Below are 25,301 nucleotides of genomic sequence, written 5' to 3'. Positions count from 1 at the left end.
AAAAAAAACATAAGGGAAATAATAGAAATACACACATACATTTTAATGTCATGTATATCCTCTTTATTGATGATTGATTATTATGTATTGTAATCGCCTCATTGGTACAGTGGATTGCACGCTGCCTAACCCCCTGGCAACCAGGGTTCAAGTCCGGTTGATGACCTCTGTTGGAAGACTCTTATCTCTATTTCATGCGAATTATAAAGTCAAGTATAACCATTGTGTTCACTTTATTCTATGTTTTGATGGTGCATTGATAAGTTCGGAGGTTAACACTCTAAACAGCTCAGGTTAGGATCCCTGCATAAACATTGACAGGGGTACCACTGTTGTTTTTTATTGGTCAACATGGAAAAAACATGAGAGGTAACTGTCATTTTTTATCGGCCGTCATGAAATAAACATAAGGGGTAACACTGTCGATATTTATCAAATAAAACATAGGGGGTAACACTGTTGTTTTTCTTTGGTCGTCATGAAAAAAAACACAAGGGGTAACAATGTCGTTTTTTATTGGTCGTCATGAAAAAAACATAAGGGGTAACACTGTCGTTTTTTATTGGTCGTCATGAAAGAAAACGTAAGGGGTAACACTGTTGTTTTTTATTGGTCGTCATGAAAAATACAAAAGGGGTAACACTGTTGTTTTTTATTGGTCGTCATGAAAAAAACCATAAGGGGTAACACTGTTGTTTTTTATTGGTCGTCATGAAAAACAACATAAGGGGTAACACTGTAGTTTTTTAATGGTCATCATGAAAAAAACATAAAGGGGGTAACACTGTTGTTTTTTTGGTCGTCATGAAAAAAAACTGATGTCATCTGTTGGAAGACTCTTATCTCTATTTCATGCGAATTATAAAGTCAAGTATAACCTTTGTGATGACGTATCCGGTGTCTTGATTGTGCATTGTTAAGTTCAGAGGTTAACACTCTAAACAGCTCATGTTCGGATCCCCGCAAAAACATAACACTGTCGATATTTATCAAATAAAACTTAGTGGGTGACACTGTTGTTTTTCTTTGGTCTTCATGAAAAAAACACAAGGGGTAACACTGTCGATCTTTATCAATTAAAACATAGGGGGTAACACTGTCGTTTTTATCAAATGAAACATGAGGGGTGACACTGTCGTTTTCTTTGGTAGTCACGAAAAAAAACATAAGGGGTAACACTGTTGTTTTTTATTGGTCGTCATGAAAAAAAACATAAGGGGTAACACTGTTGTTTTTTATTGATCGTCATGAAAGAAAACATAAGGGGTAACACTGTTGTTTTTTATTGGTCGTCATGAAAAAAAACATAAGGGGTAACACTGTTGTTTTTTATTGGTTGTCATGAAAAAAAACATAAGGGGTAACACTGTTGTTTTTTATTGGTCGTCATGAAAAACAACATAAGGGGTTACACTGTTGTTTTTTATTGGTCATCATAAAAAAAAACATAAGGGGTAACACTGTTGTTTTTTATTGGTCGTCATGAAAAACAACATAAGGGGTAACACTGTTGTTTTTTATTGGTCATCATGAAAAAAAACATAAGGGGTAACACTGTTGTTCATTATTAGTCGTCGTGAAAAAAAACATAAGGGAAATAAAAGAAATACACACATACATTTTAATGTCATGTATAAAAAATAAAAAAAAACATAAGGGGTCACACTGTTGTTTTTTATTGGTCGTCATGAAAAAAAACATAAAGGGGGTAACACTGTTGTTTTTTTTGGTCGTCATGAAAAAAAACATAAGGGGTAACACTGTTGTTTACTATTGGTCGTCGTGAAAAAAAACATAAGGGAAATAATAGAAATACACACATACATTTTAATGTCATGTATATCCTCTTTATTGATGATTTATTATTATGTATTGTTATCGCCTCAGTGGTACAGTGGATTGCACGCTGCCTAACCCCCTGGCAACCAGGGTTCAAGTCCGGTTGATGACCTCTGTTGGAAGACTCTTATCTCTATTTCATGCGAATTATAAAGTCAAGTATAACCATTGTGTTCACTTTATTCTATGTTTTGATGGTGCATTGATAAGTTCGGAGGTTAACACTCTAAACAGCTCAGGTTAGGATCCCTGCATAAACATTGACAGGGGTACCACTGTTGTTTTTTATTGGTCAACATGGAAAAAACATAAGGGGTAACACTGTTGTTTTTTATCGGCCGTCATGAAATAAACATAAGGGGTAACACTGTTGTTTTTTATTGGTCGTCATGAAAAATACAAAAGGGGTAACACTGTTGTTTTTTATTGGTCGTCATGAAAAAAACCATAAGGGGTAACACTGTTGTTTTTTATTGGTCGTCATGAAAAACAACATAAGGGGTAACACTGTAGTTTTTTAATGGTCATCATGAAAAAAAACATAAAGGGGGTAGCACTGTTGTTTTTTTGGTCGTCATGAAAAAAAACTGATGTCATCTGTTGGAAGACTCTTATCTCTATTTCATGCGAATTATAAAGTCAAGTATAACCTTTGTGATGACGTATCCGGTGTCTTGATTGTGCATTGTTAAGTTCAGAGGTTAACACTCTAAACAGCTCATGTTCGGATCCCCGCAAAAACATAACACTGTCGTTTTTATCAAATGAAACATGAGGGGTGACACTGTCGTTTTCTTTGGTAGTCACGAAAAAAAACATAAGGGGTAACACTGTTGTTTTTTATTGGTCGTCATGAATAAAAACATAAGGGGTAACACTGTTCCTTTGTTTATTGGTTGTCATGAAAAAAAACATAAGGGGTAACACTGTTGTTTTTTATTGGTCGTCATGAAATAAAACACAAGGGGTAACACTGTTGTCTTTGTCAAATAAAATATAAGGGGTAACACTGTTGTTTTTCATCAGTCATCATGGGAAAAAAACATGAGGGGTAACACTGTCGTTTTTATCAAATGAAACGTAAAAAAAACTGTCGTTTTATATCTGTCGTCATGAAAAACCCATAAGGCGGGGTAACACTGTCGAAATGTATCGAATAAAACATAGGGGGTAACACCAGGGACGCGGGAAGTCAGTCCAAGGGGGGGGGGGGTGCTGAGAGAGAGTCTATATAATGACGTCATATTAAATGCTGTGCAACATCCATTGTTTACAGAGACGAGATGACGGGTGACGTCACATTCAGGGCTCTGCTCTGATAAACACTCTACTGGTGTGTAAAAAGAGTTCTGCCAACTAGCCGCTGTTATTCACAAACGTTAGCAAGTAAACAATGTGGAAATTAGAGTCAACTCGGCTGATACTGTGCTGAATTTCACACACTAACAACATGCCGACAAGCTGTTGCGGTCCGGGATTATACACAGCGTTATAACAAGGATTCAGGAGGTTATTTCTAAAGGTTTAAAAGGAAAGTGACAATAAAAGAAAGCCTTCATTTTCATCCAGAGTTACGAGTTGTCTGATATGAGGAAAGTGACGGTTTCTCCGTCAAGTGAACCGTCCGTCTTTGCTCTTTTTTTGCCAACCAGTTTACGTGCGGGATTCCAGAATCATAACGATAACATTCAACGTGTCTATTAATATGGCAGCAACATTTTACACCAGTTTTAGAATGTTCACTACAACAGATGTTGAACACCAACATGCTTATGTAAAATCCGCATAGTACGATATTCAGCTATCGACAGTTCTGCGTTGTGCGTAGCCTACGTCAGCCTACTCAGACACTGTTCTAAATAAATGAAATGATAATATGATAAATATCATAAAAAGGGTGGATGTCAATAATTTAATGAAAAATCATGTTGTATGATAAAATTATACAAAAAAAAAAAAAAAAGTATTGATTTTTTTCAGAAAACCTTCTCACTTGCGGTTACAGTCAGAGGCCGCCAGGGGGGGGGGTGCTGCAGCACCCTAAGCACCCCCACTTCCCGCGTCCCTGCATATATCCTTCATATATCTGGGTGGACACGCAAACTTGTGATGTCACTATGAAAACCATTCCTTCCCTGTCCCAAACCGCTGATCACAACCACTCCTGGTGACATGACATAAAGAATGGGGTTACCGTGGCAACGCAAGCTGATGGAACTGAATGGGTCTTTGTGTAGCGATAGATAGTGCCATCCTTATTGCGGAAAAAACACACTCTATCAGAACAGCTCAGCTGTTCTATATTTTATCAAAAATGTATTCAAGCCTTATAACTATTAGTTGAAATTTTTTAAATGGTGTGAATGTTTATCTTATTTTCTCCATTGAGACTGTTCGTATCACTTGATTTAAGCCAACTTCAACTTTTCTTTTGTGAGACGTTTTAGGTGGCTAATAAGCAATCAAAAGCAAAGTGCTTCCATACATTTTATTATTATTTGTTAAAGAGTAAAACAAAGTATCTGACTGATATCGGTATCGGCATATAGCCCAAGCTGCGGTATCAATATCGGAAGTGAAAAAGTGGTATCGGGACATCCCTAATTTGAACACATTCTAAATATAGTCAAAAACCACACAAACAGCATATTTATTTAATTTCATTTATTTGCTAATCTTACTTCACTTTTTCTTCAACTTGTATTTTTTTTTACAACGACTTAAAATTATAATTCCCCCATAATTGCCTAATAAGGATAACATCTTCCACGGGTATTTCAAAAATATCATACAGTAGTAACCAATACTGTTATAATTTATACATGTATCTCTCAAAATAAGAATAATCTTCAGCTTTACAATTTCATTTTCTACAATATTCCTTCCCCCCGATCTCTCCCGTGTCCCGACTGCCGAGCCATGCACTGCTGTGTGCCTTGATGTCAGTGCCCTTGAGCCAAGTGTACGAGAACGGCGGTTGCGAGCGCGAGAGCAGAAAGTTCAGAAAAAGGTATTTACACCGTGGAGCTGTTGTGAGACAAAGTACGTGGTTTGTTTTTTTAATTCTTGATGACGGTAGGATCGAGACACGGGTTCAGTGTTGAGACTAGTGGGCCAGTTCTTCAGGTTCCATTAAATAAAAATATAAACATAAACGCTGTCCGTTGATCGCCGATCAAAAAAAGCTAAACTGATTGGATGAGAAGTCAAACCGTCTTTGGTGGTTCTTTCTGCAGGGGGCGTTAGTGCTCGTTAAAGTGCATTTATTACATAACTCATTAACTGTGAGATACCTGGTTAACTGTTACAGAACTAGTTAACTGTTTTAGAGAACTCGTTAACTGCCTTAGTCGTCCTGAAGGGAATGTCGTAGTGTTGCAGACACCAAGGTGGGAATGGGATAGGTGGTTTTTTTTACCATCACATTCTCCTGATCTCAAAAAAAAGAAAGAAATGAGTCGGACCAATCGGAAAGCTCAGTTTGGATGTTGGAATCTTTGTCATCTGAAGATGATTGGCCTCCGTACAGGAAGTGACCTCAGAGGGAAGACAAGGCTCATATCTACAAGAAAATAATAATAGCAAGTGTCGCGATATCCAACCCAAGTCAAACTCATACGAGATAACATCAACATACAGAACAGTATCATACATCATATATTGTAATGTATCCAATAGACTACAACTTTGCTAGAAAATACTTCTTAAATCAATAACAGGGTTTTTTTTAAACATAGAAGATTTTTCTTTCAGTATTACCCTTCAAAAACAAAAATGAAAAAAAGACCACAGAATATTTACAGATTAGTTTGGTGAGTTAAATACGTGTTTTGGTGAGTTAACTACAGATAATGGAACTGTTAGCTTGTGCGCACACAACATGCTACAATTCAGGCAACCATTGTCCACCGAGAGACGAGAAAGACCACTCTGCCGTTACATCACCTCGACTATAAAAATACCTAGGATCTACAGACGGGTAGAAAACTATACATGTACAAGTCCTTTGAAGCCAAGGCATTCTCCCCCCCAGAGCCACAGGTGAGCTGTACAGGCGAGCAACGGTAGAGATTTACAGGTGGGCTCGACAGGCGAGATTTGGTGAAAACAAAACAACGTTGAATGCAGTGACGGTGAAGAGCTTCAGGCAGTATGGAAACGATCTCCCCCGCTCCAATGGTGTGGAGACCTCCGTGTACAGTCCAGAGACGAGGCTGCGGATAGCGTTCAGCTTCTGTCAAAGATAAGTTATTTTTTAAGTCCAGAGTCCTAATGAGGATCCTTTTCTCCCTCCAGAAGGGTGATGGAAACAAGCCGGAGTCATGAGGGTTCCTGTTCCTCCTCATCCCTGGTGTAGCTGGGCCCGCTCTGGTCTGATCCAGGGCTCTGGTGGAGTTATTGCAAGCCAAGTGTGGCTTTAGGTAGTCCTTCTCATCATGTCCTTTAGTGGGCTGGCCTCCCCCTAACATCCCATAATAATACCAGCACATCCCCACCAGTTCATCGGCCCCGGAGACAACAGCACAGTGATGAAGGAGAGGGAAATACTCTGGCAGAGTGTTTCAGACAGAAGCCAGTATTTGTGTGTTTCTGTGTCAGCACAGCTGTGGTGCCGTCCAGTCTCGCTGCGTTCTGAGCCTCTTTTAGTCCATTTCCCTGTTTCAAATTTAACATTTGACCCCTTGCAAAGAAGTGTCCCTTTTAGACAAACCAAAACACACTTGTAATAAATTCAGAGTGCAAAGTACATTTGATTGTGAAACTTCATAAACATCAATAACCTTATGAACATAAATTATCAGTATTGTTCTCCCCACGGTGGCTCAATGAACTCTCTGACACTTTCACTCAGGAGAACACTGGAGATCAGGTGGGCTGTTCTAGAAAATAAAAACTACACTTCCCAGACTCAACCTCTGTTCCCGTCATTAAATTTGACATAGGCGCTCGCTATTAAATCACCCCCTCTTTATACATTCTTACACCACTTGGAAATATAATTTAAGTTATTTTACAGTTAGTTCATGGTTGGGTTACTGCTAGCGCCTGGGAATGCAGGGCATGATGGGAAATGAAGTCTTGGTGTCCAGCCCACCGGAGGCCCAGGACTCGTGTCATAGCAAAACAAATGCACAGAAAGGAGCAGGATCATAAGCCACCTGGGTCCTTCACTATAACTTATTACTTCACCAGACCCTGTCAAAGCCTTTGAGCAAACAACAAAAAGAGGAAAATAATAAGAAAACACTGCACACACACACACACACACACACACACACACACACACACACACACACACACACACACACACACACACACACACACACACACACACACACACACACACACACACACACACACACACTCGGGTGTCCTTGTGGGTTCCACCCATGGAAACGCCCCCTATCCTTCATGGAGAGGCGCTGCAGACCAACAGAGACCTGCTTGGGGTGGGTCTCCTGGCCAGCGCATCAGAGGACTCATCTCTCAGCCCTGTTTAGGGGACCCTCCCCAGCCCCACCACCCCAGGGGACCAGCAGCACGCTGGGGTCAGATATTCTACCTCTGGGCCAATCGTGGGGATTCGCCATGAAGGTCTTCATGGGGTCGGACAGCAGAACGATGCGTCCCTTTAGAACCGGGACATGACGTCAATACAGGAACACGGGACAGCTGGCTTGCCTTCAGAACGGCGAGCTCACGGAACCGACACACACACACACACACACACACATACACACACACACACAAACTCTCACACACTCATATTCCAGGGATTTTGAAACAAAATAGCTTATTCTTCATCACCAACACCAGCAGACAGTGTCTGAAATACAATTTGCAATGCGACCATTGTTACGCAGGCTGCGGGCCGAGCCCGGGGCCGACAGGGTCAGTACTTGACCTCCAGGATGGAGGGGTTGCACTCCATGATGGCTACGATGATCTTGTCGATGTAGTCCTGTAGACGGTAGTTGATCTCCTCCTGCTTGTGGACCGCCTCCATCAGCTGGACACACACACACACAGGGACACAGACACACACACACACACACAGGGACAAACACGCATACAAAGGAACAAACATACATACACACACACAGACACACAGGCGATTATACAGCGTTGAGATACGATTCAGGTTAAATGCTAAAAAAAACAACAATGGTGCATCAAAGACACATATTAAGAAAGATGGGAAGAGCATGGGAAGGTTCTAGAGGGTGTGAGACAGAAAGGGGGGGGGGGCAGCCTACCTCTCCACGGGAGACGGAGTTGATCTCTGCAGCGAGTGAGTCAGAGAAGGGCGCGGTCATGAGGTTCTTGGCTCCCTGGATGCTGAGGTTGATGATCTGTCCATTCAGCTCGTCGTTCTGCTCCTTCAGGCTGCGGTTGTCCTGGAAACAGAGCCGAGGAGACAACAAACTAATTAATTCCACCGTACCTTCCTGCCTGACTGACTGCTAACTTCAATATCCTCAACATTTGTTGGTTTCTGTTCATGTATGGGTGGCTCCATGAATAGGACTATTGTGTCTGTGTTAGAGTGTCTATGTCCTTGATAGTGTGTATTTATATTCATGTATGTGTGTCTACATGTGTCTGTATGTATGCAAGTGTGTGTATTTATATGCATGTAGGTGTGTGTGCGTGTGTGTGCGTGCGTTTACCTGTTTAAGGCGCTTGACCTCGTGCTCCAGCTCCGCCTCCCGGGTGCGTGTGTGGTACTCCTGCAGCCCGGCGCTGGGGAGCCGCCCCCTCCGGCCCTCCGCCTCCAGCTTGTACAGCTGCAGGTGTTCCAGCTGCTTACGCAGGTCCTCGATCAGCTGCACACACACACACACACACACACACACACACATTAGTATACATAGCGAGAGTAAAGATTACAAAACACACACACAATCCTGTCAGACTACTACACAATCAGACTAAAACACAGCTTTACTGAGCAAGCCCATTTAATATAGTCAGAGGACGAGGTGGCCTCGAGATCCCGTGTTGAATGGACAAAATGTTGACTTTATACGGAATTACCTTCCAACCTCTATCTGTGCAGTCATTTCTGCTGTCAAAGTTAGCAGAGGGGACGTGCTTCTGCTCATGTTTCCGCTTCTACTAGACATTTTGGAATGCTAGACAGGCCTCACAAAGTACCTTCGATCGTGGTGTGGGTAACTTAATAGAACAGGAGCTGCATTTCAGCTCAAACTGAATAAGAAGCATTTTCTCGGTAGCGACTTTAAGACGGGACGCGTTCGATTTCAGAGGACAAGAAAAAGACCGAGTTGGCTGGGTCCCTTATAATATAACATACTATGGCGTGTGTGTGTGTGTGCATGCATGCACTGTGGTGTGTGCGCATGTGTTTGTAGGGGCACCTCCTGCGTGCTCTCCTTCTCCTTCTGGCTGAGGTGGCGCTCGTGGCTCAGCTTGTCCGACATCTTCCTGCGCGTCTCCTGCTCCTCGATCAGCCGCTCCGCCACCTCCTCCAGCTCGTCCTGACTCCTCTGCTTCTCCTGGGGGAGATACGGAGGGCCGGGGGTCAAACATGTGGCTGTTTGTGTTGAGGTGTGATACGTGTTTGCTTGCGTTTAGAATTGTTCATGGGTGTGTAGTAGTGTTCATGTGTGTCTGTGTGGTATGTATAAGTGTTAATTTGTGTGTAGTAGTGAGTGTTAGTGTGTGTGTGTGTGTGTGTGTGTGTGTGTGTGTGTGTGTGTGTGTGTGTGTGTGTGTGTGTGTGTGTGTGTGTGTGTGTGTGTGTGTGTGTGTGTGTGTGTGTGTGTGTGTGTGTGTGTGTGTGTGCGTGCGTGCGTGCGTGCGTGCGTGCGTGCGTGCGTGCGTGCGTGCGTGCGTGCGTGCGTGCGTGCGTGCGTGCGTGCGTGCGCGTGTGTGTGTTAGTATGTATGTGCGTGTGCTGGTGTTAGTATTTTTGTGTCATTGCTTGTGTCTGTTTGCTCTGGTGTGTACCTCCTCCAGTCTCTCTATGTTGGCTCTCAGGCAGGGAACACATGACCTCAGCTCACTGTTCTCCTCATCCAGCTGCTGCATCCTGAAACACACACACACACACACACCCTTAATACTTGCCCTCAAGGGAAGGCCAACACGCTTTCTCTGGCCAACTTCTGCTAGATAATTTATTTTCACACTTTTTTCTACACTGCTGTTCAGACTTACACAAAAGTTTTAAACATGTAGGAGTAGATAGCCTCTTACCAAACGTTTATAAAACTTTGCGCATTTAAATCAAGATTTGGACCAGGCTCAAACCATAGCTCTTCTATGTAAAACTTGTATTATAGAATTACATTGCGGTATAGTCATTTATTTACACATTGCTCATTTTAACAACCATTCGCAACAAGATGAGCACTAGCTAGCTGAATAACGCAGTACAACAGACGAAAAGAACAAAGTTTGTATCGGCCGTCACCATGGGACAGTGACTCATCCTCAATGACCCCACCTTCTTGCAAATAATAATAACTCTCAGCTCAAAACGCATGGTCTTCAATTACGGAGTTGGAATTTGAGCTGAAAAAGGAGTTCACTTACCCTTTGAGCTTATTTTAAATCCTGCCCTTAACATTAAACCCTTAAAAAAAAAAGACAAGGCATTGAACGGTCACCTCAGATGCAACCTTAAACAGACCACAGTTGAGGCTGTGGAAGGTTTCTACCACCAGAGGGCCTCATGGAGTCTCCAACATTGACTAAATGTATTGAGAAACCTCCAGAGGTCTGTATCTGTATCTGTACGGTCTGTTGTTCAGTCTGAATGGACAGATTCATCTCAGATCGGCCTTCCATAACGCAGTGGTCAATATGGCCTACTCTATCTTCACGTTGTTTAAGAGTAGTAGCTAGAAGCTGGTTTAGGCCTCAGGCTTCTGTACAGCGTCCTCTGTGTATAAACAGTCTTTGACAAGTGCCAAGACTTCAAATGAAGTATACTGTACTTCTACTTCTAATAGCCGCCGTAAGAACACCCTTGGTCTCTACACACTAGTTCTCTACTCCCCCCCCCCCCCCCCCCCCCCCCCCCCAGATCAATTCCCCCCTGGTCTCTACACTGGGTCTCTGCCCAATGGGTCACACACACACACACACACTTTAACCCACCTGGTCTGCAGGTTCTCCAGCTCCAGCCCCAGGTCCCGCTCCATCTTGGCGAGCGCCTCCTTGTGGCGGCGCTCCTCCTGCTCCAGGCACTCCTCGGCGTACACCTCCTGCTCCTTCAGCTGCTCCTCCAGGGCGTTGGCGCGGTGCACCAGCTGCAGGTTCTCCTGCCGCAGCCGGGCGTGCACCTCCGCCGACGCGTCAGACTCCTTCTCCAGCTCCGCCACGCGGCGCTCCAACAGCAGCACCTGGCCGGGGGGGGGGGGGGGGGGGGGGGGGAGAGGAGGTGAGGGGGGTGGAGGAGGTGAGGGGGGAGAGGAGGTGAGGGTGTTGGAGGAGGTGAGGGTGTTGGAGGAGGTGAGGGTGTTGGAGGAGGTGAGGGTGTTGGAGGAGGTGAGGGTGGTGGAGGAGGTGAGGGTGTTGGAGGAGGTGGTGAGGGTGTTGGAGGAGGTGGTGAGGGTGTTGGAGGAGGAGGTGAAGGTGTTGTGGAGGAGGTGAAGGTGTTGTGGAGGAGGTGAAGGTGTTGTGGACGAGGTGAAGGTGTTGTGGACGAGGTGAAGGTGCAGGAGGTAGGTGATGGGAGTCGATCAGTCAGCTATGTTTTATGAGACACCCCTCCTGCCTCATTCCTCCGTCAGATGGTGCGTCACCATCGGACCGTGACTGGATTATGATTTGCTTCTGAACAGGGTTATATGGACTGGGATTGGCTCATGGGGGGACGGCAGAGCCGAGGGGGGGTCTGTCACCTTGTCAGTGATGTCGTTATCGGCGAGCTCCAGGATGTCTCGCGTCAGGTCGCTCACGGTGTCCAGCGTCATCGAGCTGTTCTGGAGCAGGTGCCTGCCGTACATATACACATAGTTAGCCTAGCATAGTGCATGAGCCTAAACAATAAGCCAAATGCATTAGCGTAGTTTAGCGCATTCGCCCATTAACCTAGCAGAACAATCTATCGTAAACTGTACCAGTTTGGTAGCCTACCTTGCCACCTTCTTGCTGGAGAGTCGCTTGCCAGAGCTGGGGAGGGATAGAAAGAACAACAGGAAACAGATCAGGAAAAGAGAATGGACAGGAAGTAGACCCAATCAGCTGATGTCTTTACTTTACTAGGAGAGATAGGGAGGGAGAGACAGAGAGAGGGACAGATAGAGAGAGAGAGCAAGAGATAGACCAGCAGCTCTACAGCCACCCAGAAGACACCACTGCACCACACCATCAGAGCGCTGGTCTACGATGATATGATGTGAGACCAGTGTCTGGTTAACTCTTCTCTTTCACCAACAAGATGTCACACCAACACAGCAAACCACACCAGACGAGTCGAAATGGGAACATGAATGTAATGTTATGCAATGTTGACTTTTTGAGCTTTTAGCCACACAGAAACCAAGCAAGACAACCAAAATAAAACAGGGACAGAAGGAAACACAGGTTATTAGAATTTGTTGTTTTTCATGAAGCTGGCTGAATAACTAGGTCGAAATTCAAACCAATCAGAAAAATGATTGCAATGACCTGTTTAGCCAGAGGTGGCGCCATATCGGCACTATAATCCTTGTGTTGGGTGACTCTTTAAAATCATCAGTCATGTGTTTGTGTGTTTGAGATTGTGTGTTCAGAACTGAATGTACAGCACATCATAAAGAGGACTACAAACTGTAGCCAATAAAATATGTTTTCGGGCCTTGAATAGGCCGGTAGAGAATGGGCGTGGCTAGTAGAGAGAGAGGGCTGGAGCAGCCAGCTGCAGATGAACAGAGTACCGGGCAGGCACTAGGAACCAGCTAACAGCAACAACAACACCAACACCACAAACACCACACTGCTATTGACACACCCACCTGCATGGAGATGGGGGAGATGCAACCAAACGCACACGTACACAAACCATAATAATACTGCGTGCACAGGAAGGGACATCACAGTGCCTTTGGTAACGCGCAGTAGGGCTATGGCGAGGTAATGGCGGCTAAGGGCCCAGCTTGAAGAGAAGCCGTTGGGGTGGAGATGGAGGCGAGGCGGGTGGAGGTGGGGTGGGGGTGGGGGGGGGGGGGGGGTGGCTGGTGAAGGGCGGGGGTTACCTAGTCATCTCCAGGAAGTTAAGGCGTGTGGAGAGATCTTCCAGACGGTTGATTTGTTTGTGACACTGGCTACAGAAGAAGTCCTGCGCCTCCTCTCTCAGGTAGCTCCGCAAGCAGTCAGAGAGAGGAGAAGGAGCACTGGAGAGGAGGAGGAGGAGAGGACAGGAGAGGAGAGAGGAGAAGAGAAAAGAGGAGCAGATGGGAGATTAGAGGATAACAAAAGGAGGGGAGTACAGGAGAGGAGAGAGGAGAGGATAAGGGAGCAAAGAGGGGAGGGAAAGGAAAGAGGAGAGGAAAGGAGGGGAGAGCAAAGGAGAGGATAGACGAGAAGAGAGGAGAAGAATGATGAAAGGAAAAGGTGCGTGCAAAATGTTTAAGTGAAAAAAGTGGAAGTGTTTAAGTGAAAGAGTGAATGAGAGAGTAATAAATGAAACGGTGAGAGGAGGTAAGAGTGTGCAAAGGTAAATTCAGGTGGGACGTGGGGGTTAGTGGTTAGTCATATTGCTAGTAGCCCTAGTAGTGGGTAGTTCCAGTCGTTTCACTCCATGTTGTGTTTCATAACATGGACGTCTTCTTTCGTTCGTTTCTCAAACCATCCATGACGGTAACCTAGCAGCAGATCAGCGACCTGCTAGCTGTTAGCATGGGGCCAGCAGACGGCCAGCGGGAGTGACGTCTCTAACAGGTTGAAGCCACGCAGAGACGGGCTGTGTGGTGAGCATGTATGTGACTAACTGATATGAGTGTGAAAGTATAAATGAGACGTTATATGCAGTTTGTGTTGAACTATGTATGCGAGTGTTTATTTGAATATGTGTGGAACAGTCTAAGTGTAACTGTTTGTGAGTGTGGATATATCTGAATGTATTCATGCGGGAGTGTATGAATCTGTATTTTTGTGTATGTAGGAGGCAGTGGGAGGGGGAGAGGTCACATGGGATTCGTCATTTTGGGAGCTGTGTGTGTGTGTGTGTGTGTGTGTGTGTGTGTGTGTGTGTGTGTGTGTGTGTGTGTGTGTGTGTGTGTGTGTGTGTGTGTGTGTGTGTGTGTGTGTGTGTGTGTGTGTGTGTGTGTGTGTGTGTGTGGCATAGAATAAATAGCATATACATAATTTACAAATCATTCAAGGAGGAACCTCATCAACATTCGACAATTGGTGACTCATTGCGTCGTTGATGGTGGCATCATTTTGAAAGTACCTACTGGCACCTTAGGGGAGGTGGGGGAGGGGACGTTCAATTGCTTGCAATCTGCAATGTCACGGTCGGATACCATTCAATTCTAACACTGGACCTTAACTAACAAGGCAAAGCCTAATATCATTCATATTGTTTACCTGAAAATCTAAAGCATCAAATTAAACCATCACGTTGTAACTTTCGGTCACTCAGAGAGCCAACTGAGTTTTACATTATTAGTAATACATTATTATACAGATTTGCTAAAGTACTACTCAACTAATTATGCATTTATGTACAGAACTGTGACCAAACACGTGCGTGTTTGTGTCAGAGAGCACTGTTCACGCGTGTGTGGCTGCCGCTTGTACCTCTCTCTCAGTTTTGTGTCCCTTTCTTGCTTCTTCGTCTCCCTACCGTGCGAGGTTGGCTGTCTTAGATTGCTGTTTATCTGTTTCCCTGCCTTCGACCCTAACTGCTATCGCTAGCCCGTACCACCTGGTTTGTCGTTCAGCTAGTGGAGCGGCCCCTCCCTCCCAATTCCCCCCGGACTATTTCCTTTCACGTGCACAACCACTCTAAAGCCCTTTGCCGACGCCCTCTACGCCTGAACAATGCAAGTCATTCCTTAAATTCTTTGCCGATACAATCACCACTATTAAAATCTCTGTCCTCTGCGTCTGACCCAGCAGCCCCTACTCTGGCCCCTCTCCCCGCCATCTCTCTTTTCCTCCCTACCCCTCCCCGCATCGCCATCTCTCCCACTTGGCACCTGTTGCCTCCTCCAACATCTCTAAACTCATCAGCTCATCCAAACCCACAGCCTGCTCCCTTGACCCCAATGCCACACTTAACTTTTCAGCTCTGCACTGTCGCCACTGAATTGTTAACTGCCGCTCTCCCCCCAATCCTCAAAAAATACCATAACCACCATCTCCCCTTCCTCTCACATCCCTTGAACTCCTCGTCGCGACACAAACCCAAACCCAAATCCTCAAAGTATCCTTCCTTTCTGCCGACACCGGTGCCCTTAACATCCTCATCCTCTTCAACCTGAGTGCAGCCTTCGACATAGTGAGCCACAACATCTTTCTCACTAGACTCGTAGACCTCGGTATATAAGGCACTGCTCTCATCTGGCTCCGGTCCGACCGCTCCAGCAGATGAATCATCATCTCTATTCATCGTCTCTATTGCCCCTAAGCAGAACATATCACTACACCGCTACACTTCTTCACTCCTCTCGCTATTAGGCTATTAAACATCGACAGTTGTAATTTTAAGTAACTGTTATATCCCTTTAGACTTGGTCCATGACATGTTGTTTTATTTACTGCTGCCGGCTGTTTCCTTGTACTGACCTATGTACATTGAGCTGTTGCCTCTGGCAACTATCTTGTCTGAGTTTTAGGGGTCTTTAGATTGTGTGTAAGGAAAGCTGCAAAAGAATTGCCCTTCTTTGGATAAATAAAGTTGGAAGCTTCACCACTCCTCTGTCTCATCCAGCCTGACAAGGCGTTCCCCAAGGCTCTTTACTTGGCCTACTCCTCTTAATTATTTACATTCTCCCTCTCGGACAGATTCTCCGTCATTTGAACCTGGACTTCCACTGCTATGTCGATGACACTCAGATATACCTTAACACCAAATCCCCCCAAAACCCCTCAGACTCAACAGTGACAAAACTGAAATCTCCCCTTCCTCACAGGAATACCAGTGATCCTTGATCCCACCCTCTCCCTCTGACCTCATATCCGCCAAGTCATCAAAACCTATTTTTACCACCTTTTACCACCACCAAAGATCAAAGACCTTCACTAACTGGCTCCCCCATATCTCCCTGACCCCCTCTCCTCCTCCCAACCCTCAGATCCACCACATCCATCAGTCCCGCCTCAAGACCCATCTATTCTCTTCTGTCTCCCCCTCTCCCTCCCATCCACCCCAGTGTGTTTCTGCTGACTGCCTGTTGTCTGTTTCACAACCAGCACCTCTCAGTGTAAAGTGTCGTTGAGTCTTAGAAAAGCGCTATACAAGTCTTAATTTATTATTAATATTATTAGCACTAATATACTTGTGGTCAGAGGGAAAACATTGTTCTGAAGCTCAGCCTGAGGAGGAGGAGGAGGAGGAGGAGGAGGAAGAGTAGCAGCGGCAGGAGGGTTAGAACCTTCCTAGCTGCTCTTATCTACTCTACTGAACAAACAGTACAACAGGGCCATTTGAACAAACTCTCATTGTTTCTCTCTCCTATCAGGACGCAGATAACAGGAGAACAGACACACCGAGCCTCATGGCATCCGCCCATATACAACCTTTCAAAATCACCACGGGATACGAGCCTTCTGCGAGAGGGTCCTAACGGTCACCCAATGAAGTGTATTTTGCAAATATACTTTTTCTATCTTTGGTTATCATTACACAGTCATATGTGTTGATAACGTCTTCGTATTTAAAATTCTAATCTTGAGAGTGTGACCCCCTTTCAGGCCCGGTTCTACGGGGGTGCATAAGCATGCATTGCACCCCCAAAAAAAATGTTTGCACCCTCAATTGAAAAAAAATAAAAAAGATTTTTTTTTTTATAAATATGACAAAAAATAATAAAATACTTGCTCACAAAACAAATTGTAATGAAACCTGTGACAATTTCCATTAAATACCGTTGAGATATCAGTATCCAACATCACTCTGACTGTTCACCAAACTGACAAAATCCCTCCGCATTTATGTATGGTGTTTTGTTTATATGTTGCTTGGCAACAGTCCGCTCAGTGGGGATCTATTTTTGTTGCCGGAAGCAATTTCATTAGTTTATATGATTAAATAAACAAACAAATCAAAATCTATTGTCAATTATTATTATTAACAGTACATTTTACTAGTATAACTGTTGTATAAAGCAATATCACATTTGAGGTCGCAATGTTGTCGCTCTATATCAGCGCTGCTGTGATTGGCCGCCGGCCGGCATCGTGTGCAAAATGCACGCACCCATATAGTATATCTATGGTGCGCACGGTAGTGACGTTGAACTTCTTCGGCAGCAACAGTTATATATCCGTTGGATATCCGTTGGATATCCAATACATGTATTAAATGTATTATGTTCATAAGAACCCATATTTCTTTTTATTGCATTTATTTACAATCGTGTTAACTTTAAGAGTATGATTACTTTTTGTTCAAAGTTCAAAGTCTGAAAGTGTTCTTTCCTTGTTCAGCTAAAATCTGTTTTATTTATGAGTGGCAATGTACAATTATTTGTTACGTCAAATATCCTGCCACAATTTATAAAAAAAATAATCGTTATTTTTGAATTGCAGTCACATGGGTTTTTTTTGTGTAGAATTCTGTTCTTTTTTACACCTCAAAAACCTATCTCATATTCAAAGCTATCTAAGATATCAATAAGCTAATGTTGCAGCCGAAATGTTCTCCACATCACAAGACATGATATGATACCATCTTTTAAGCACAGTAATTGTTTGTTGTCCCAACATGTCAGTAGAACTACGCAGAAGTGCTTGTCTATGGTAGGAAAAGCCTGTGTGTAAAAAAGCGAAGTCTGAACTGAAGCTGGGTAGCTGGTTTTAGTATAGTACTGGTGCACCCCCGGTAATCTCAGATGCACCCCAAGGCATTCTGTTCTGGAACCGGGCCTGCCCCCTTTTGATTAGAAAAATTACACTTCCCGAATTGTCAGCTTGGCAGACGGCTTTACTGCTGGGGTTGAAATCACGGCTGAATGCAGAGTTTGTTTCCCATATGCTCCACAGCTGAATGACACCCCCGGAATCGTGTGTTGGATCAGCATTCTGTAAGCTTTTGGTTGAGGCTTGGAACGGCCATAATAATGAAGGAAAGATGCTCCACTGACGGCTCGGTTTAAAATGTTCCAGAACTCCCGATAGCTAGCGTCAATTCACAACTCTCATGCATAAAGCATGCAACTACTTCTACGTTGATCATTTTCGGATGTTGCGAAATCTAATGACACCAATGTTTGAACGCACTTTGCAGAACATGTAGCGCACATAATCCGTGGCACATGGGCGAGAAACAATGAGGCAGTGGAGCCCAGGTGTTACACAACTGACCGTAAGGGTTTTAGGTAGCAATCAATAAACTGTTATATATTTACAAACGAGTAGTACCATAACATAGTAACATAAAGGCCTGTGTATGCACACGTCTATATGTATATTGATATCTACCTGGGGGACATGATGAGGGAGGAGCAGGTGATCTGCTCGGGGGTGTGAAGGGCCCCGGGGCCACCATCCTCAGCAGGCCCCTCCTCCTGATCCTCCACCCCGCCCTCAAGGAGCTCTGCCCCATGGTTCTCCCCAAAGTCCTCAAAGTGCTCCTCCTCGCCTCCACCCATCACCGTCACCAGGGAGAGGTCCTGCAGCTCAGAGTTCAGGGAGAACCTGCAACACACACACACACACACACACACACACACACACACAGGGTTAAGCTGACAACCTTGTTTGGTTGTTTGTAGGTGCGTGTGTGTGTGTGTGTCTAAAAGAGGCGTGTGTATTTTCTCCATCCAGGCCTCTTGTCTGATTCCATGGCCTTCTGCAACAGAAAGTCGTTCTGACCATCACAAACAGGCCAGTTCATGTATGTAGTTCTTTGATAGAGTTCAGTTGACCCATGTCGTTTCAGATGAGTGGATAGTAGAACTACAAGTACCAGCCAACCTTTTAATCAGAGCTGTTTGAATATGTTTTAAACCGTGGCTGTGAGTTTGGATCATACATAGATGAGTAATTCTCCCGCTCTGCAGGAGGTACGAGCACACACACACACACCCACCCCTAACACACAGCTGCACGTCGTAGTGTTGTGTATACAGACACCCCTCCCTTAGCGTCCAGCTGTGTATTATTGTGTTGCGTAAACAAACCCACACCACCATACACACCCCTAGCGTCCAGCGAGAGACCAGGAGCAGGGTTCGGTGTGGATTCTTGTTTCACAACACTGGCTGCTTCTCACACTGGGGAGTAGAAGGCTCCACAGCTCCACTAGAGAGCTGTAACAAGATCTGTCTCTTATGACAGACGTCAACACAACACGGACACTGAGGTGCGGGGTGGGGGGGGGGGGGATCAACAGCATGCCAGCGCAAATCACATCCGAAACCTGTTTGAACCGGGCAGACCTGAATGAGCGGATCTTGAGCATGTAATTTGGTCATTAATGGTTGGCGAAGGACGTGGAGCAATCTGGACAAGTGTCTACAACCGGAGGAGATAATCTGTTAATTCACATTAATCCACCGAGTCTGCCTTGGCCGGACAAACTGTCTCACGGTTTTCTGGCAACTGCAGTTGGGTTGAATGCAAAGCTATCTATTGGCCCTGATCGCGGCCTCAATTGCTGAACTGCAGAGATGTGCTGAATTGTTCTGAGATTCGGGGCAGGCCTGGGTGTGTGCCCGGTTAGTCTAGCACGAGAATACATTCAGAATACACCCAAGCATAGGTTTCCTATGAATAGGAAGGGTTAGCTTTAGGCCCAATCCCATTTCTACCCCTTACCCCTTCCCCCTTCAAAACAAGGGGGAGGGGTAAGGGGAGGGGTAAGGGGTAGAAATGGGATTGGGCCTTAGATTCTCCTTCAACACTCGGGTTCGCTGGTGGTTGAACATCAAACTGTTGCCATGGTGATTTGCCGCCCGGGGTAGAATGGGGTGTCTAATAGGCCCTTTTCACAGAGGTGTTACCGTAGGACCCACACAGTTGACACTCACAACACCAATTACAGGTCTGCTTCACTTGTGTATCAAAGCACACGCAGGGCAGCAGACTTATCGTCACTCGTTAGGTCTAGTACCGGTGCCCTGCTACATGTAAGTAAAACCCGGTCAAAGGGGTCAAGCCCACTACAGAAATACAACCCGTGTTTCTGTAAAGGGCTTGACCTGTTTTTGTCCCACGATGACACCACTGTGAACAGGTTCAATAGAGCTTGTTAAGGTAGGGGGTGGGGGGTCAAAGGGCGGAGGGTAAAGTCTTTGACGTTGGGTACCAAGAGGGCAGGGGGTAGGGGACTGGGGCCGGGCTCGGGGGCTTTAGGACAGAAGACTCGGGGCACTGGGGGGGGGGGTGGAAGCGGATTGGGAGGGCACTCACCCCGAGGTCAGACCCGGGTGCAGGTCCCCGACCGACAGCGCCGGCGAGGCGAGCGAGCGCATCTTGCGGCGACCTCGGATGCCCTGGCGGGAGAGCCGGGGGCCGACGGGGGGGGGCCGCACGCCAGACAGCCAGAGAGGAATCCTGACGGCCCTCACCTTCCCACGCTCCACGCGGCAACGAGAACGCACACACACAGCGCCCGCCGCGTCCAATCAAACACCGCGGCACGGACTACCACATGCCACGCTAGGACCAGGACATGGTCTTGAGCTACTTCTGGGCAGTGATGGCTAATGAGAGCTTTAATGCTAAGTAGCGCGCCGCGACTGTCAGGCATGCCCAGTCCCCAGGCTTTTTTTTTGGGGGGGGTGGGGAGGGGAGGGGAGTGGGTGTGGTTAATCCCGTCTGGAGTAGTAATCCTTTTCTAAATGCAACCGTCGCAGAGGGCAGCAGCCTAACCTCTAGCTGGGCGAGCAAGACCAGCAGAGATTCACATTCCCTGGAACAGGAAATGATTGTTGTTTTTGAGTTGTTTTTGAGGGGAAAACCTGCTGACGTGGCTGTCCTTGTGTTACACTTGATCAGTGATCTTAAAACAAAACTCAAGCAGGCGGGGGGGGGGCGGGGTGGGGAGGGTTAACTCTACACTTTGGTCAAGATATTTAATATTTAAGGGAGGATTCGGTGCCCCTGAGTCACTTGTTGAAATCAAAGAGGGTTTCCTGCCAGGAGCGAGCGGGTCAAGTGAGCCCTGACCAGTCAGCATTTCCACCGGGGGGGGGGGGGGTTGGATCACTGTGGGAATGTGGGGGAGGAACTCAGAGGGAGTGGAACTGGAGAACTGAAAGACCAAAAAAACAAACATATGGAGCAAAAAAGAGCGAGAGAAAAACGCTATCTCGACACTTCCTGGAATTCAAGGTCTACCCGTGGTACAGGAAGCTCCAAACACATCCCTGACTAGGGTCAAGTGCACATCCATCATCCAGCCCCACCGACAGGTGGTGGTGATGTGTCAGCAGAGAGGGCTGACACATCACCCCTGCCCCACCTCCAAGGCCTCCCTTCCAGGAGGCCAGGGTGGTGTTTTAGCCGAGTCATGGAGGATCTGTAAGGGAGGACACGGGCAATGAGGGGGGGGGGGCTAGAATGCTGCTGCTACTGCTATTTAAATTATGCGAAGCTAAATCAAGTCTGGGAAGTGGTGTTTTGTCTGTTATAAAAAAAGAATGTACACCTATGTTGCAAATCGGGCATTTCTTGAAACAAATCTTGATCATGACACAAAAGCAAAGAAAAGTCCCCTCCATCTCCTCTCGCTCCCTTCTTCCCTAAGTTTCCCCGCCATTGAGAAGGGTTGCATTCATGCACCTGTGACTGACGGACAATATGGAATCTCTGAACCAATCAGGGAAGAAATGCCTTGAAGTCGGAAATTACACAGACGTTGTCTAAAATCTAAAATGGTCTCATGCAGTGGCATGCACAGTCGAAAAAGACATTCTCACAGAGCATTTCAGTCACTAGTAGCTTACGGATGGCTATGACATTAGTAACAAATAACACTCAAATAACAGCTCTTGAATCTAACCTACAGCACCTTTAACTACCACTGACTTCTACACACACACAAAGGCAGAGCACTCCAACATGTGTTTTACAGCTGTGGACCAGCATTAGAATATGACACACCTTGAATCACTAGGAGGTAATAACTCTCACAAGACACATAGTCTATACCCAACAGGACAGATTGTCTATACCCTACATGAGCCAAGACCGGCTAGACGACAGCACTAAAGTCCCCCCCTGTCTCCAGCCAGGGCTGTAGCTACACAATTTAAAGCCTTTACAACAGGATATTAAGTGTTTAAATGAGACAATCTATTGACTACACAACCTCCGGTGGGAAGGTTTAATAGGACACGTGTATTATCTACGCCATTATTGTACATTGTAATTAAGGGGTAAACATGCAAGGCAGTAACAATCGCTCGCTAGCGGTCGTTTGAGAAGATGGTGCAATTAGACACTGGTAGAAAAGGGATTCATACCCATGTGATTAATAAGGGCAGAGGATTAGCTCATGGTCACCTGCATGATCACACTAAATGGCTCAATACATCGGAGTAGAGCGGGGTTAATCGACGGGGGTCACTGCCACCTGGGAATGCAGAGAGGTTTTCGTACGAGGTAAGAAGCCCTCATTAGATAAGCTTTTCAGCAGTATCACAACAAAACAGCTCCACCGTCACCAAGCCTGGGAACTCTCCAACCGCCTTCTGATAACGTGCAGCGTTGCCTGGGTAACACTACGATACCGGACAGGAGATGATTGTTGAACTCCTCCGGCCAGTGTTGTTCTGCCAATGTCTATTTTGTCAAAGGTTTTTTACGATAGTGTTGGAATTTGTCATCCTCCCGCGTCACCGTGCAGCGAGGGGAAATGACGCGGGCGGCACTAGACCACAGGCCCCCCGCAGGCCTCTCACCCACATGGAGGAACCATAACCCGGATCCCCCGCCTATGAGTGGGTGCACGAACGGCTCAATGTGAGGGACACATTGTAACGCACTTCTGTGACCACAGGTTAGGAAGCACCATATAAATGGACTGTTTAGATGCACTGTTCTAGTGATACCTCTGCTTGTTTTGTTTTTTTTACATGAAGCATTTGCTGAAAGAACCCAACCTCCCTTTGACCCCTGCCGATACTTGTTTCTGGTTGACGACGGACAACTCGTACAGCTCTTCATTCATAGATGTCAATCGCATGCGTGGCTTGTTCATAACCTCGATTCTAAATAGCTTCGGGACAAGCATTTGCCCGATGCGCAAGTGTATCAGTGTATATGTAAGCATGTACGTGATTGTAGAGCACATGTCCGGTGGTCCACGGACACGGCGAGGACACCGACCTGTTCCCGGAGTCCTCTGCGTCGTGCAGCGTGGCCTCGATGCCGCTGTCCGTCTCCACCTCCTCGTGCATCTCCGGCTGCAGCAGCGCGCCCGTGTCCTCATCCGTGAACGTCTCGCACTCGCTGTAGGTGCTCTCCGAGCCCAGGTAGGCGCTGTCCGTCACCTCGTTTTGCTGCGAGGACGCAAATCACAATCAGCGTTTCATCCCCGGGTCGTTTTACAGATGCATACGATTCCGTGGGGCTTTAATAGAGAGAACACAGATGAACACAGATGTCAGTCATAACCTGGACTGTGCGTCTGCTATTGTATCTACCAGCGCACGGGTGGTAGACTAAACTGGTGGGGGTATTAAATGTAACGAATATTACATCTGAAATTATTATCGACAGATCCCCCGTGTTTGTGGACCCCTGGGTGCCATCGTTTCATATTGTTCAAATCCAATCCCTGTTGCCGTGTGACTCAATGTCAGTGATAACAACAAGGGACCAAAAATCACTTCCAACCACTGCAAACTGAGTGAATTGTGACAGTGAATTACTCGTTTGTGCTTGCTCAGCACTTGACTGGCAGACGATCATATCTGTGGTACACAGGTTATGCAATAAGGCCAAGTAAGACTTGGTTAGACTGTGTCAAATGGCAAATGATTAAACTCCTTGCAAGAACAGGGTGATATGTTGCTGCTACAGCAAGTTAATCCTATACTAAAGTGAGGTTTAGGTGACAGCTTGCACTCTAAACCTTATGATAAACCGTCAAACTGAACCCCTTTACCGCCTCGCCCTTGCGTCATAGCCTCAGGGTCCTAAGGGCAATTTTCCGTTCCTCTTATAAGAAACCACTTTCTGGTTGTTAGTACAGACACGTAAAGTGCCGGCTAACATAAGCCATTGCGTCACAAGAGGGAAACCGTGTGCTGATTTAAGAGGAAAAACCAACTAGTTGAACAGCAACTAACCAGCTAAAAGGCTTGCTCCGCTGTCCAATCACACTGGAGCAACCCAGGTATGTTCCACTGGGCTAACGAGAGACGATCCGAGCTAAACTCACCTCGCCTCCACACCTTCGCCCCTCCGTTCCATGTTCCCCCACCCCCAGGACAAACAGCCCAGTGTACAACTTGGAAAAAAAATAATTCCTCAGCCTCCCAAATCCCTCCAACCACAGCCAGGACAATCGGTGATCCATCGAGGAAAAGCCATAGCCGAACGCTATCAGTTATTAGCAATCAGCCATCAAGATAGCGATCACTCACCAGTGCAAAGGTGAGACGCTGGGCAGAGTCTGAGCTGGAGTCACCTACCTGGCAGCCGGAAGCTCCGGACGGGACCAGGCCCAGCGGGCCGTCCATGGTGCCCAGAATCATGCTCCCTCAGACACACAGGAAGGCTGGGCATCGGCCGACTACCACTGTCTAACACTTCCTCTCACTCACTCGCATAACCAGAGAGAGAGTACTATCCGAAAACCACGTTTCTGGGACAGCCCTGCTTGGGCAGAGGGGTGGAGTAAGGGGGAGAAAGAGGGAGAGCAAGAGAGAGAACGAGCAAGGGAGAAAGAGAGAGAGAGGCAGAGCAAAGGAGAAAGAGAGAGAGAGAGCAAAGGAAAGAGTATGGAAGTGACAGAGAGAGAGAATTAACGAGAGGGATAGAAAAAGAGGGAGAGAGAGAGAGGGAGAGAGAGAGAGAGACCACCACAGGGACCCTCTAATCTGCTGTCTGTCTAGCTCCGGCCGTCATCACGGCCAGGTCCACCCGGAGGGGCTGAGATTACCCACAATCCAGTGAGGAGTTCCTCAAAGTCAGCAACACACACACTCCAAAAAAACATTAACCACACACACTGAAGTAAACACTAATGCACACACAAAAATGCATTAAAATACACACAAATGACCACAAATACACAGCTCTCTCATGGCCATCCAATTCAGCAGTCCGACGTTCAACTTTCATGGTCAATGGACCGGATATGAGGGCTGGGTATGTGTGTTGGT

At 46.1% G+C, this 25,301-nt stretch overlaps 1 protein-coding gene across 3 annotated transcripts in view; it reads right to left on the bottom strand.

Annotated features, from left to right (window-relative positions):
- Positions 1-4,488: 4,488 nt before the first annotated feature.
- Positions 4,489-25,301, bottom strand: part of LOC115531003 (RAB11 family interacting protein 3 (class II)) — a 38,911-nt gene continuing 18,098 nt past the window's right edge. Inside the window, exons 1-12 of one of the 3 annotated variants that reach the window (XM_030339942.1) lie at positions 24,609-24,868; positions 23,299-23,471; positions 18,445-18,660; positions 13,050-13,187; positions 11,950-11,985; positions 11,715-11,808; positions 10,969-11,213; positions 9,814-9,895; positions 9,222-9,359; positions 8,511-8,666; positions 8,097-8,237; positions 4,489-7,849 (exon numbers count right to left, since the gene is read on the bottom strand). In XM_030339942.1, coding sequence (XP_030195802.1) covers positions 7,733-7,849; positions 8,097-8,237; positions 8,511-8,666; positions 9,222-9,359; positions 9,814-9,895; positions 10,969-11,213; positions 11,715-11,808; positions 11,950-11,985; positions 13,050-13,187; positions 18,445-18,660; positions 23,299-23,471; positions 24,609-24,671 — 1,599 coding nt within the window. In that variant the 5' untranslated portion in view covers positions 24,672-24,868 and the 3' untranslated portion in view covers positions 4,489-7,732. Of the gene's footprint in view, positions 7,850-8,096; positions 8,238-8,510; positions 8,667-9,221; positions 9,360-9,813; positions 9,896-10,968; positions 11,214-11,714; positions 11,809-11,949; positions 11,986-13,049; positions 13,188-18,444; positions 18,661-23,298; positions 23,472-24,608; positions 24,869-25,301 lie in introns of those variants that run through there. The other 2 variants (XM_030339940.1, XM_030339941.1) reach the window with 2 other exon arrangements.

Source organism: Gadus morhua, chromosome 18 (assembly GCF_902167405.1).
Source record: "Gadus morhua chromosome 18, gadMor3.0, whole genome shotgun sequence".
NCBI classification, from domain to species: domain Eukaryota; kingdom Metazoa; phylum Chordata; class Actinopteri; order Gadiformes; family Gadidae; genus Gadus; species Gadus morhua.
This window is presented reverse-complemented; position numbering and strand designations above follow the sequence as displayed.